General features: G+C 39.4%; 1 protein-coding gene across 2 annotated transcripts in view; it reads right to left on the reverse strand.

Annotated features, from left to right (window-relative positions):
- Positions 1-1,189: 1,189 nt before the first annotated feature.
- The window catches only part of SLAIN1 (SLAIN motif family member 1), a 104,903-nt gene continuing 90,971 nt past the window's right edge, over positions 1,190-15,121 (reverse strand). Inside the window, exons 8-9 of one of the 2 annotated variants that reach the window (XR_007903342.1) lie at positions 3,624-3,778; positions 1,190-1,208 (exon numbers count right to left, since the gene is read on the reverse strand). Coding sequence is in view for 1 of the 2 variants with exons in the window: in XM_051780476.1 (XP_051636436.1) it covers positions 3,760-3,778 (19 nt within the window). In the remaining variant the exon portion in view is untranslated. Of the gene's footprint in view, positions 1,209-3,324; positions 3,779-15,121 lie in introns of those variants that run through there. The other variant, XM_051780476.1, reaches the window with a different exon arrangement.

Genomic DNA, 15,121 nt, shown 5'->3' on the forward strand with positions numbered 1-15,121 from the left:
CAGAACAGATACCTACATAATCATACTAGGTTTGCTTTTTAGTCAGTGGAGAAAAAGAGGTACCCTCAAATCGAGGTCTATTTTAACTATTTTGGAGATCTCTATGAGAATATCACAGGGAGTCTATTATTTTCCAACAATAAAATGACACTTTAGCAGTAAAAAGAGTTTAAAGAGAATAGCTCAGATGTACATGTTCTTAAAAACTGTTATTCCCCTGTATCGGGCACTCCAAGGATATCTTTCGAGCTCTTACAGAATATTGTTCTTCTTGGAGAGACAGGTGAAAATAGAAACAAAGGGTTGTTAGCTGAAGTGTTCTTGCTTTGGATCTTCTTGGTCTTCAATTCCAGAGGAGATTTAGAGACATTTTGGAGTTCTGTTTTTCCTAGACAACAGTGAAAACCTTTGTTTAAAGATCTTTCCACAGAAAGACTACTAATAACCATTATCTTTCACTAACCTTAAAGGCCAAGGGAGAAAACTTGCCTCTAAATCAGTTGAAAGCAAGGTATATTAATTGGAAAAGGAAAAGAAAGTTTTTATCAAGCTAAGTTTTACTCTAAATGTAACCAATGTCAGAGACCAAATGTATTCAAATATGGGATTTTCTGTTGATTTCATGTGAGAGGTACAAGAAATAGTGATGGGCCTCAGTTACTTATACCCTGTGGTTACTAAAGGAAATAATGCAGTCTTTACCTCCCACCCTTTTCCAGTGTACAATGTTTTTCTCCCTTCCCTATGTGCTTGATGAAATCATTTTGACTGTAAAACTTAATTGGCTTAATGCAGTTTGGCATAACTGCCACCTTTTCTGAGATGAGATAGTAAATTGCTTGGACAACACTCTCAGGCACATGGTGTGATTATCCGGGTGTCCTGCGCAGGGCTAGGAGTTGAACTCGATGATCCCATTGGGTCCCTTCCAACTCAATATATTCTATGATTCTATGATATTTGGTTCAAGGAACTTAAAGGCTCTACAGGTATTCCTGGTTAGGCATGATTCGCCCTTGGCAAACCACATTATTTTCCTCCATATACCTGGAAATGGTCTCCAGCAGTTTTTGCTCTATAACTTCTCCACAGACTGAAGTGAGACTGATTGGCCTGTAGTCTTCCAGATCCTCTTCCTTGCACTTTCTAAAGATGTACATGACATTTGTCTTTTTCACATCTTCAAGAACCTCCTGCACTCTCTACCACTTTTCAAAGATGATGATGAAGAGAACCTCAATGACATAAACCAGATCCGCTGGCAATCTCTGATGCATTCTGTCCAGTCCCACGGTCTTGTATATGTCCAGTTTGCTTAAGCAGTCTCTAATTCTAACACACCCTACCTGGGGTAACATTTCTTTCCCCCAGATTCTGCCACAGAAATTATGGAAGCTGGAAAGGAGACCTTGCCAGTAAGAGTCAGGTCATTGAGTCAATCTGTCTTTTCTATATCCTTCATCATCAAGTCATCCATCCTATTCATCAGTGGATCTGTATTTTTTGTTGGTCTTCCTTTTGCTCCCAATGTAGTCAGAAGTCCCTCCAATTGCCTTTCCTATCACTAGTCAGTTTAAACTCCAGCCAGGCTTGGGTTTTCATAACTTTACCCCTTCAAGCTCCAGCAACAATTTCCATACTCTTCCTTAGCTGATTCCCATTTCCCCTATCTGTATATTTCCATTTTGTGTTTGAGCTCAGCCAGGAGTTGTCTGTTCAGCCAAGTTGGCTGCCTGCCACACCTGCTGTTTCCTGCATATCCAAATGATCTTCTTGTGCTTTGAGGAGTTGTCCCTGGAGATCATTGCCCTGCCCTGCTCCTTTGAGTGAGGCCTTGCTGCAGAAGTCACTGCCAAAGATTTCAGCATTTCTACAATTCTGCTAGAAGAACAGTTTATATTAGGGTTTCCTAATCCACTTCAGACAGAGCAAACCAGGTAAACTGCTTAAACAAAAGAAATTAATACAATTAATTTTCCCTGAAATGAGTTAAGGGAGTACTCACAAATTGCTTTACTGGCTGGATATAGGGTGGTAAATGGCAGAGGTGATAATGAACATCTGGAGGGAAACAGACCACTGAAAGTCAGTGAATCTGTCTTCAAAAGCTCAAATTGGCAATACTTAGAGCAAGATTAGGAAAGGTTGATCTGGTACTAATCAAAGTAAGTACTTTTCAAGTTATGTCACAGAACCCCCAACACACAAATTTATATTCACATTTATATATATATATATATATATATATGTGCAATAATTGAACTAAGAATTTTAAATTCATTTTGACATTTTAGATACCTTATGTACCTGTAGAGACCTGGGGTTCTTTGACACTTTCTCTAAATGTCTCTTATTAACACTGTCTTTTTTTTTCTTAAATATTTCAATATTAATTCACCTGTGAGAATGAAAGGTTCTGATAATAATTCCAAACATGGATTTTAGACCAAATGAGTGGCAGTATTCAAGATCATCTCAGACAAGGGTAATACTTTGAAGTTGCAGCTTCATGATCTGGATTATATATTCAACTTTCAAGGGAAAAAAAGTAGAAAGTAGAATTTATATTTATTTTTTTTTTATGGATAATGCCCTGAAACATCTGCAAAATAAAAACTACTCTAGTTATTAAATGGTGTTGAACTAATTGTACTCCTTCCTTGGTAGACCCACTGGATATCCATACCACTGGATCTACATGCACAACCGCCCCGGCAGTGATTGGAATGACTTCTGGTTTGTTCTCATCTTGCCAGCAGGCTTGCAAGGTTTGAAGAACAGTAGAGCTGGAAGCTCTCTGCAGTTACACATGGGCCTTGTTATTGTGCAAAATCACATTTCCTGGCCTTCAATGAACCATTACTCTATGGTTAAAAACGTGTCTCTGAGTGGTGTGTCCTATTGACCATCACTGCAACTTTTTAGGCTGAGATCCACTTGGGAAATGGCTTCTCCCTTACTCTTAACAGACACAATGTAGAGCCTTTATCAAAACCTTGTTAGTGCATCTTCATCATGAGTGGTCTGAGTCTCAGTTTATTAGGACTATGAGTGCTGGCACTGTAGGCAAACATAAGGGGAGACTTAATGTCTGGTGCCCTGGGTTTGGTTCTGTGATACCCCCGAGGCCACCTCAGCACATGGGTTCCTTGAGTTACCTCCACCAAAATTTCAAGAGATGGCCACAGTCCTGATCTATTAGTCTCCAATTAAAAAATAACTAACCAAATTTTGTATTTACAAGTACAGATTGAATTCACATATAGTTTTAATCATGTTTCTGGCAAATAACTAATAGGGGAAAATATTATTCAGTTCTAGCCTTATATTTATTGCAACAGTTTTATAAAATTCAATAACAAATAAATTATAAACATCAGTGCTTTGAAAAACAGAAAAGGCAACAATTTTTCTCTGTATTTCAAATACATACACTGTATAGCCAGTTATTCCTTGGCTAAAAATTCTAATGTTCTCTCCACTGTTTGTGTTTTGCCATTGTTAACAATTTTGCCATTGTTAAGTCTCCTCCCCTTTACTGGAAATAACATTTCATTTTTCCCTCTCTTCAAACATCCTACTTTGCAGATGAGCAGGATACAGAAAAAGGCACACCTACTTACTGAATCTAAACATGCCTGAGTTATCATGACATCTTCAAAGTGCTCCTCTTCCTTCCACTCTGTCCCCCACCCTTGTTGCCACATCCATATTACGATTGCTTTTGATGTCAATGTGTCTGCATTCCTGGTTCTAGTGTCAGCCATCATTTAGGATACTTAAAAGAAAAATTGAAAGAGGAAGAACAAGTCAGACTAGGACTATGTTTTGTTGTAGGAAGCCTTCAGAACATGAATCATTTTAGACATAGGAATAATCGGATTAAAATCAGGGGCTTTAAGCCATTTGTTTTAAGAAGCTGTGAAAATAACTTACAAGACCAAGGACCAAGAGCCAAATCTAGATCCATGGTTTTGTACACATAGCATAACTTGGTACATTGACCTGTGCTAGGAACCAGGAAGAAAATACACAGATTAATGGTATCAGCCATGCTAAAGACTGAGTGGTGGTTTTCAGTTGCCTGAACACCTGTGACTGGAATAATTGGAGGTGTCCTGCCTGCTCTCCCCAGTATCTTTTTGTGTGCTATAGTTGATGTGCTCAGTGTAGTGGGTGGTGAGAAGCCTCCCTAAAGTCTCTGTGTCATCTCCCACAGATCCCCTCCCCACCCACCCTCCCTCAGCCAGCAGTAAGTGACCAAACTTGTTAGTTACATTCCTAGTGACATTTTGGATACAGTCCCACATCTAAACCAGTGAACGTCTTGTGATAGTCAGCTTCTAAGCACTCACAAGATTGCTACTTTTTTGGCACAGCTGAGCAGCTCAACATATGTTTACACATAATTGGAATTTTAAATTATGCTTCTTTTCCAAGAAACTCAGTCTGGCAGGTAGACTCTATGCACACATAACTCACTTCTAAGGCATAAACTCCATGAAGAATACAGCAGTCATAACCACCTTCCTTTTAGAATTCAAAACTAAGATATTTGCTATGCAAAAGAATGGCATTTACTATTAAAAAAAAATAATTATTCAGTCTTAATTCTTTCCAACCCTTTATATAGTAACTCAAGAGACACAGTACCTTCTGAAAAGCAGGGGATGATAACACTTTTTTCAAATGTCAGTTTGCCTTTTCTCACCTGTAAAAAGTGTACCAGACATTAGGCTGCAGGCTGCTCATGACACAAAGCAAAGCTTATTCATCCCTGTTGTTCATCTGTGCTATTATACAAAAATCAAAAGTGCAGCCAAGGTTGATGTGTCTGGAGAAGAGCAGAAAACTTATTACTCTTCTCCAGCAACTAGGACACTCACAAATGTGGGCCTCTCATTCCTACTTGAATTTCTTCATTTGACCTGAAACAGCCATCAGCTAGCATGAGCAATGAGTGCATTCATGATTTTCTTTTCTTGCTAAATTATGCAAAGCCCTGAATGTGAAGAAAAAACCCAGTGAAATCTGTCTTTCTTCACCAGAGAGAATCCCCTCATTAACACATTTCAAAAGTCATCATGAAAAAGCTGGATTTGTTTTCTGAGACTAAACAGGATCTATTCAAGTATTTGTTTAGAATAAGGACGGTAAGGTCACTACAAGTCAGTCAGCAGAAGTATTTAATTCAGAAATCAAATTATTTTTGATTGTTATTTGTATTTCTTGTCATATATGAAAAGAGTAGAAACCTATTTAGTTGCAACTTGTGAGACAGGCTAGGAATTATTTCTAAATTCAGATTTTTTAGTGTAGCATAGGTAGTAAAGACACATCAGTGTTAACACTGGCACAGATACACACAAATTTAAAATTGTTGGTGGAAAAAGTCTTTTACATCTCTTAAAACAAACTGTAAATAAGACTGAGTCTACCTGAATGCCATGTGAAAGATTGTCTTGCTAATCTGGAATTTCTCTCATTGTATTCATGTATTTTTGTTCTTCTGCACTTAGAAAATTTTCTAAAATATGTCGGGAGGATGGTTAATACCTTGGGCCTCTACAAAAATATTTAAATTCAGTTTAATTTCCAGTACCATCTACTCTCCTTTCCAACTCTAAACAAACAATAAAACATGTCTTAGATTTCAAGCCTAGAATTGCAGATGTGGGTTCTTTTTCTTTAAGTAAATTTATTTAACATTTTTAAAAGAACTGTGGAGAGGATTATGTCTTCTTCATATACAGGTTCATTCTTTGGGCTCTTCTAAATAGAATAATTAACTTAAGATAATTATATAATGGGTGTTTTCAGTCCCAAATTCCAAATACAGTCAATACATATGTGTGCACATTTCTGCAGAACATCATGTGGAAACTCTTGGAAAATCCAGCCTCAGCAACCAAGGGAAACCACACTCTTATCACCATGCTGGCAAAACCAGCAATGCCCTGTCAGTACTGGCACCTCATCTATCAATAAGGTCAGGTAGAGCAGTTCACAAGCAAGCAGGCAGCATTCCTACTCCAAGGCAGAGGACCTTTACTTCCCAGGCTATACATTACACACAGCTTTTGCTTGGTCCAGGTAGCAAAAGGAAAAGTATGCTGGATGTTCACTGTTCCTCAGAGTTCTTGAAAATACAGAGTTATCACTGGCCATGTTGCTTCCACATGGCTGCATTTTCTGCCTGGAAACTTAATTATGGTAGATTTAAGAGAATTTTAAATATTCATCCAATATTCAGTGTGGAAATGCTGAATGATATCCCGATCTCCTCTCTACATAACTATTGCAGCATGGAGATCAACTGCACAGGAGGTTCAATGAGAACATGTCCCATATGCAGCACGTTTCATATTTACTTTCACATTTAAAACTTGAAAAGGGTAGATTGAGATTAGATATTAGGAAGAAATTCTTTACTATGAGGGTGGTGAAGCACTGGAACAGGTTGCTTGGAGGAGTTGTGGTTGCCCCACCCCTCCCCCATTCCTAGGACACAAGGAATGCCCACTTTCCTAGGACATTCCCTAGATCAGGGAAACAAAGGCTCCTCAGGTGAGTTTATGTCGTGGTGCATGCATCAGGCATTGGTGTAATCCCTTGGTTTATTAATAAAAAGTGGTTGAGCAGTTCAAGCAGAACTGAGCTTGAATGGATGCCCTCCTTCCACAAATTTCTTTTCTCAAAAGGATTCAGAAGCAGGGACCTGGTTGACACCCCCATTACCTCAAGGACTATGCCACTCATCACAGAATCACATAACTGTTGAGGTTGGGAGGGACCCTGGGGGTCGTCTGGTCCACCATTCTTGCTCAAGCAAGACCACCTACAGCTGGTTGCCCAGGACCATGTCCAGACAGCTTTTCCAAAGGGGGAGACTCCGCAAGCACTGCGGGAAACCTGTTCCAGTGCTCAGTCTTCCTCACATTAAAAACAGTGTTTCCTGATGTTTCAGTTTGTGTCCATGGCCCCTTACCTTCACCTCTGCACAGTGATTCAACTTTAACAGCAAACAAAGACTGTTCCTGCATCCCTACTTTGGCAGTAATTATATAAAATAGCAACAAAGGATTCAAAGCCCTTTATAAAAATAAGGACTTGAAAACCAAAGCTCCCAGTTCCTATTTCATGAGTTTCATGTCCTTCCTCTGTCCACACAATGAACTGAACCAATTGTCCATATGCTCAGTGGAGCATAGGCATCTATCAACTGCAGCTGGCTTTATCTTCATTTCACTCAGGTATCTAAGGACTTTCTAGACATATAGGGGCTTACAGTCCACAGGAGTCACTTAGGTGACTCCTGGTAGTCACTTAGGTGACTCAGTTCTACTTGAACTGGTAGGCTTAATGTAGCCCTACATGTTCTCATTGGCCTGTAAATAAATCAAGTAATGCAGCAATAGAAGACAGATATTCCTTGATGGATGGCAAAAGCTACCCTATAAAATAAATTTTTAACAGTATCTAGAAAATACATCATGTCTTAAACACTTATCTTACTTTATTGGAATGTAACAAAGATTAGAAGACACGAAGACAACTAGCAATTATATTAATAATTTTGTTTATTGCTTACTGAGTCACTTTAGTCACCCTGAATGAGACTGAATGACCAGTTTGGCAAGTCTCTCTGAAGAATGGTACTTAACATTTAACAGAAGCATTATTAGTTTGCCCTTTAATACCCCCTGTTCTTCAAACTCGACAGAAGTTCAGCATTCAGCCTTCTCTGCACTCAATCTAAATCCCATTAAAGTCAATGCAAGTCTCTCCCATTTTAATGGGATTTAAATCAAGCCTTTAATCCTCAGTGTCTCTGTCCTCTGTGTCACCCACAGACAGAAAATTATGAATGTGGGTTCCTGATGTAGATATTGCTGCAATGGGAGGTGAATTGTAGAAATCAGTGCAACTTACTGTAAAAAAAAAAATCTTTGTGTCTCTTTCTTATTAATGAGAGCAGAAGATATTGTATAATTTAAGAAAAGTTAAAGCAAATATTTAAGCTGTAGAATCTTGAAGATCTTCACTCTGTCGAGTCTACACCTCTGAAGAGATTCGCCTGCATCAACAAACTTGCCTAAATTTTGGAAGCTAATCCTTCAAGTTCCTTTACAGGACAAAAAAGTGTCACCTCCAGAGGGCAATTCATCTGATCTGTCTTAGATGTATGTTTTAAGCTAAGATGAACAGCTTTCTTCTGATGCTTATTTCTTGCCATTGATCATACTGGGAAGGTTGAATGGATAACTCAGATATCTCATTTTTGGCTGTCTATAGTAAAGGCAGATGTATTTCACCCCTCATAGGATTTTTTTTTTTTAAACTGCAAGAAAGTTTAAACCTGGAAAGTAGAGTTAGCTCACCTCTACTGTGATGGTGTTCAGTTCCATTTCTGTGGCTAGATGCCAGGAGCATAAGACGCTGGTTTTGAAAAACAATTTTTTCTTTAAAGTAGAATACATATTTTATGTAGAAACAACTGAGTTTATATACATATTTTGAATTACAGAGAGATCATCACATCACTTGTTAGGTTATTGCTATAATTAATCATCCTTACTACTAACCATATTATTCCAGCTCTGGTAGAACTTCATAATTTCTTTAGTATTTGATGCAAATCCTCTCTAATAGTTTGCAGTCCATATGTTCAAGACTTTCATTTGCCCTTTAATCACAACAGTATGTTAGGACCACATAGATAATTTGGTGTTCACTGAAACTCTTTAAAGCTTTTAGCCATGTTGCTTTTCAAGGTACATATCCTTGAAAAGTAATATATTCATTTTTCCTGCCATGAGTGCCTCATAATTAGCTGTACTATAAACCTGTTTCTCTCCACTGAAGAGATTCTGTCAATTTGCTCTTCTAGCAAAGCTATTTTAGCAAAACAAGATACTAAAGGAGTTTTTCCACCAGTGCATCTACCACGTCTACTTTAATCATTCTCACTAAGCCAAGATTAGAGCTGCATATTGTGTAGACAGATATATGAGTTTAGGGTGTGTGATGGTTTTTCCCCAGCTCAGCTGAGACATCATACTGACAGAAAAACTTTCCATCATAGATCATATCCATACCTAAAAGCTTCCCTACAAAGCCTAAGGACAAAAAAAACCCAATCAAACAAAAAGAAAACTTAATGTACACATAGCTTTCAGTAACAAGTATTTTTGGGGATACAACTTGGCAGGCTCCACTAGCAAACACATTTACTCTTCTGTTACACATTTACACCAGTATTAGAAATATTGCCTTGTTTCCAAGCATTTTGTTTTTATAGAAGTTTCACCCCAAAAATCTGTTCCTTGATGCTATCACAGTGATGGGAAAAAAAGTGTATAACACCTGCTTGAGTCTACCATGCAACACGAGCTGTATGAATGATCTTTCCTCCTCACTATTTAACTATGTTATTGCCAAAAAGTATTGCAATAAAAAATTACTATTATGAAAGCTCAGTTGTGGACTATGGGGTGATGAGGTTGCTTTTTTATATGTAATGCAATTATTTGTACATGATGCAACCATGAACTCTCTTGTTCTTTTTCTGCCTCATATTTGAGAAAAAAAAAAAAAAACAACCACAAAATATTAGTTACAATCAAATAAAGAAAGGTCAGGTTTTTTGTGGATTTTCTGAAAGTATAAAAAATGCATGACTAGGACTAAATTGCCACTTGTAAACTAAACACTGGAAAAGTCATAAACCTTTGAGTCACATAGAAAATGTATACTCTGAGCAAGAATATTCTTCAAACCACTAAGTTTTACATATAGCACATATATTAATGGGTATGGTTTGAGCTGAGGAAAGAGTTGTGGTGACATAGAAATCTAAGGATCTTGAAAAAGTGAACAACTTGGTATGAAATGGTCTTTTATATAACTCAGAAAGAACTGCGTGTGGTTGAATGGCTCTAAGACCTTTCTAGTAAAATCATGATCAGTCAAGCTACTCTTGAAAAAAAAAGGAAAAAAAAGTAGAAAGAGTGAAGTAAAGAAAATTCAGAATCAGGAGTCATTTTTTTAGTTCATGGGACTACCGGAGTGCTTACAGCTCACAGCTACACAACTGGCAGATGTAACCACAGCACTAGCTGTGTGCCTTGTCATTACAATGCTTCCTTTTGTCCGATGGCTGCAAATGTTTGACAGTCATTAGAAAGTGGTCCAAGGAAATACTTCCTTTCCATGTACGAGATCCTTGTCGTGGGTTTTTAACACTGAGCATTCTCAGTAATTCAGCCATCATTAGCAAAAGAATAGTTTCTTACAGCTTGCCTCTGCCCTTAAGGGTCTTTTATAAAGAGGACAGAAGCTCTTTGTTATCACTCCTTCACACATTATTAACAGAGATTTAACAGAAAGAAGAAGGGCTTGTTACATGCCTGCTGCAATTTGTCTTTTATTCGGTTCACTCGGATCTTCATCATGTTCACCAGAAGATGGATGAATCCAGATCCAGGGTGACTCTTTCAATATTAGACAGAAAATTATTTCAAAAAGGCAGACAGAATAATCTCGCCCTGAAAAGAACCAGATCAGCTAACGAGACAGTAACTATTCCTGCATACCAAACAATATTTTTGTACAACAAACTGCTGTTCAACAGAGGAAAGTAAACCTCAGTAATATGCAGATATATTACCTTGATAACTTGATATGATCATCTTTTTGTCTAGTGGATGTTTTTACTTTTTGTCTCTGCTGCCTAATTCTTTCCAAGCTACCTATGCACATTGCACATCCGTTGCTGAGCCCCGATTGTCAGGCATAAAGCAGTAATTTGCTCTGATTTCTTCTAATCCTATCGCATTTGGGTCTGCAAACTGATAGCTGTGATGGGGTTTTCAGCTGGTGTAAAATGGGATCGCTCTACTGCTGACAGCAGTCAGGCTGACTCAACACTAGCTGAGCCTCAGCTTCCTCAGTTCAGCCTTTGGCAGGGTCCAGGCCCCCACAGTGACTTGCCACTTTTTACAGTTCTAGCAATATTTTGATGAATTTGGGACCATGCCCAGTATGAATCATAGGCAACTATCCAGCACTGATGCTCAGGGCAGGAAGTTGTAGATCTTTCCATCATGGCCCAATGAGTCACTTAGCTTTCAGTGAAAATTTCTGTTGCCTCAGAATTTCACAAAGGGATGAAGAAAACAAAAAGACACAAATATAAAAAGGGAGTTCACAACATGGGAGCCAGCATTACACATCATACCTATATGCTAAAAATCTCTGTGACTTCTTGACAGTCAAGAGCTCTCAGCCTAAGAAATTTTGAGAGTATCTGAATGCTGAAGCTTAAAGATAAGATTGCTTAAGTGCAGATTATCCAGGAAATGGTATTATCTAACCTATATTTTTCTTAGAGTGCTGTTTACATGTTCCATTTTATTTGGCAACAAAATTAATTCCTGAAAAGTCCCACTCACTTTCAGCATCTGTTCCCACTCCCTGTTGAGGTTCTCTGCTTTACAGTGTGCTCTTGAAGGGTCACAGGGATGTGCCAGGTCTTTTCAATGATCTAGGGTTAAAAAAAATAAGCAACAAACAAAACAACAACAACAAGAAGCCAATATCTATTGTGACTTTTGAAAAAATTGAAATGAGGGAGCAAGCAGCTGTGGGTGGACAGGAACCTTCCAAGACAATTTTAGCATTGAAAAAACTGTAATGCATAACTATGATTAAAAAATAAATAAAAGCATATAGGTATATGGGAAGCCTTTAAATCTTCCATATCAAGAACAGTGCAGTGCAGGTCTACTGGTTTAGTTCACAGGAAACTAGAGGATGCTCTCTCCCTACAGGTTAAATTCTTCCAGCTATTGGATGGGTTTGAGCAACCTCCTCAATTCAAGGAGTTGAATAGTCTCAGACCGAGCACAAATTTGATCAGGTGTGTGCAGTGCAAGATGTTTGTAACCAGCCTGTCAAAGAGAACCAACAGTGCTGCAATGAGGCATGTGGATGTAATTAAGTCATTCCAGGTAGAGTAAGCAAAGGGAACCATCCTAAGTGAAACCGCAGGTGGAATTCAACGCAGATAAATGTAAAGCCATGGGGGAAAACATTTGGAAAAAGAGACCTCGTATCACATGCAAAAAGGTGATTATATATAAAATGAGCAGAGGTATTCTGCAGCAAGATCTTGGGCATAGGCTAGACAGTGCTGTGAAAGCACCAACTCCAAGTAGAACATTAGGATACATTAGGGAAGGATAACCAAAAGGACAGGAAAATGTTTATGTCATTGTTTAAATCCATCATTCATTCACACCTTGAATAAATATTGTTTACAGCTTTGATGCCTTCATTGTAGAAAGAATATTAGGAACTGGAAATGTTTTGATCCACTTTTTCCCTTCCCTTCATGTCAAGACACTGCTAGGGCAGAGTACTGTGCTAGACAGACGCTTTGTCTGAACCATTCCTATGACCACACGTGTATGTGAAGACTATTTTGTGACCGAGAGCTACAGCTTAAAGTTCTGAAAAGTGAGTGTTGGCAGCCAATTCCAGATGAAAAATGTACTTGTTGTATACTCACCACCATACCTCCATGTGAGGACAGGGGGGATGAAGACTTGATTACAAAAAGAGCATTTGAAACACTATACATATGAAATCATCTCAAGTGTAAACAGCAACCAGTGTGAACAACTTGCTATGCTGCCTATACAGGTAGCAAGTTGAATGCTTATGCAGATGGAAGTAATGCAATAACTGCTCGGTACTGTGATCAGGGTCAAAATATGGCTCAAGTATACCTGCAATGTCTGTGACCGAGCTATGGCAGGTACAGACACATACTACAATCATCCAAAGCAGAGCTTTAACTGGGTTATAGAATAGCCTAAGGTTGCTGCACAGATAGGGCTTTTGATGCTGTTCTCCCATGTCCAGTTCAAGCCCACCCCACCTTTCTCACAGCTGCATACAATGCCAGTAGGGCACCACCGATGCTGGAAAGCTCACAAGCAAATTTGTTTGAATGCTCAGCTATTAACGGTTGCAAATCCCAGGAGAGGCTGATTATTTCCTCTTTGTATCAGCAACATTCCAACTATGTGGGAAAGTGCAGTTAATTCAAATGATATATTTCTGCTGCTGAAAACAAAATGTCATATTCAGAACTCTGAAAATACCACAGACTCTGGTAACATCAACAGTACCCTGTTGTTGGTGATAGTTGTAAGTAACACGCACCCCATTCACTTGACTGTTCGAACACTAAGAGACGTATTCTCTTCCTCACTCTGTTTCCCCTTCACTCAACTGCTAAAATGACAAAAGGAGGCCGGCTGAATGCTACAGGCTTTTTACAGAGTATAAAACTAGTGCCTTCACATGGTCTTAGGAAAACAATAGTGCAGACACAATCAGCTGCTTCAGAACAACTGAGCAATATGGAGATACAATTTGGACTGGGAGAGATCAGTATCTACTCCATCTGCACTGTGCCTATGCTGCTTGCTGACCATGAAAACAAATGGAACTGAAGAGCTAGATACTGCTGACAACCTCCTCCTCAGAGGCTTTAATTGGATTAGGGCTCACAAGCAGTTTGAGTAGTTGGTCACCCCTCTGTACTGGTATTTTGAATGTCAGCTGGGAAAAACAGGGAAACAGGTTTGAAGTTTAGCAGGACTGATCAAAGCAGTGGTGAGTTCTGGTATAAGAAGGTCTAACTGATGTTCAGGAGCAGGGAGAACAGTTTCTCTAAAATGAGATGTGTGTACAGTACTTGTTTCAGAAAGAAGAAGTGTACACAGCATAATCAATGTGAAATACCCCTAGGTATAATTAAAAATATGGCCCACTGTTAACGAAAAAAAAGCAACATTCATATCGATGTCAAAAATGAAACATCTATATAATCATAAAGATAAGGACAGTTACCTCTGTAATGTCATTCACTATACAGGGATCTTAGAAAATCTGAGACCCTGAATAATAAGCATGTAGCAAATAAGAAAGCTGCAGCACTGCTTCAACCCTGTACTGCTGTTTAAGCCAGGATTGCATAGCGAAGGGAGAGGAAGCCATCTGAAGCATAAGAAGCTGGCATTAGTGCCAGAAACAAAAGACCCAAATCCCATGGATATCTTCAGCATCAAAGAGTCTTTATTCAGTGCAACCACCTTTGTGTGTTTTCAAGTAAAATTAGAGCCATGTGCCTGATCAGTCTGATCACTGTAAATCAGCCCCCACCAGAAGAAATTTCAGGAGTTCAGGTTCCCACAGGTCGAGATCAGAAAAATTCTGAGGATATGTTGGATCCTGCCTTTTCAGCTCCCAGGGAACCCTGCATTGCAAGTCTAATAGAATTAGACATTTTCAAGGGCTGTAGGAGGCGTGTCTGGATGCACAGGGGATGTGCCAGGGCGATGGGCCCGAGGGGACATGCGCAGTCACATATAACTCTATTGGCTGAAGAAGTCACATGGTACACAGGGATTTAAGAGTGGGAATTTTGAATAAACTTCCTCTTTGTCTCACCACCGCACGAAGAGCGTCCTTTATTCCTTGCTGTGCAAGGGGTCCATGCCATAAGTGGCGCCCGAACAGGGACATCTTTAGCTTATATTAAGTGAGATATCTATCCTGGATCAGGAGATCAGCTGGTGTCTCCGGGATCTTCTTCATTTTCGAAGAAGGGAGACTTCACCACAAAAAACTTTGACGTCAATAACCCGTGGTCTTAGTGAGATCTAAGAGACGGACAGTTAGTTTAGTGAGCTCAATAATAGTAAGATAGTGCACGGAAGAAGAGAAGAAAGAGTTAAGGAAGAAACCGAGAGGTCAAAGCAGCCACCGGAGAGAGCGGAGGGGGTCAACGCAACATCGAAAGCGGTGAGTGACTGGGACGCACCCCGCACGTCTAAGACTGCTCCCTGGGCGAAAGCGTGCCTGCAGCTCGGAGAACGAGCCGCGGAGCACCTTAAGATCGTCAGGGAAAGGCCTGTTAGTCCCCTGAGGGTCGGTCATCTGGTAAAGCGACTCTTCGCTACCGACTGTGTGGACCACGTGCAAAAAGCGGCTTGCCGCTGCCGCGTCCTAGCAACCCCAGCCACCGCTGACCCCCGCGGAGCCCCCG

This window comes from Manacus candei, unplaced genomic scaffold (genome assembly GCF_025592945.1).
Source record: "Manacus candei isolate 608988 ecotype Guabito, Panama unplaced genomic scaffold, ASM2559294v1 h1tg000014l, whole genome shotgun sequence".
Lineage (NCBI taxonomy): Eukaryota > Metazoa > Chordata > Aves > Passeriformes > Pipridae > Manacus > Manacus candei.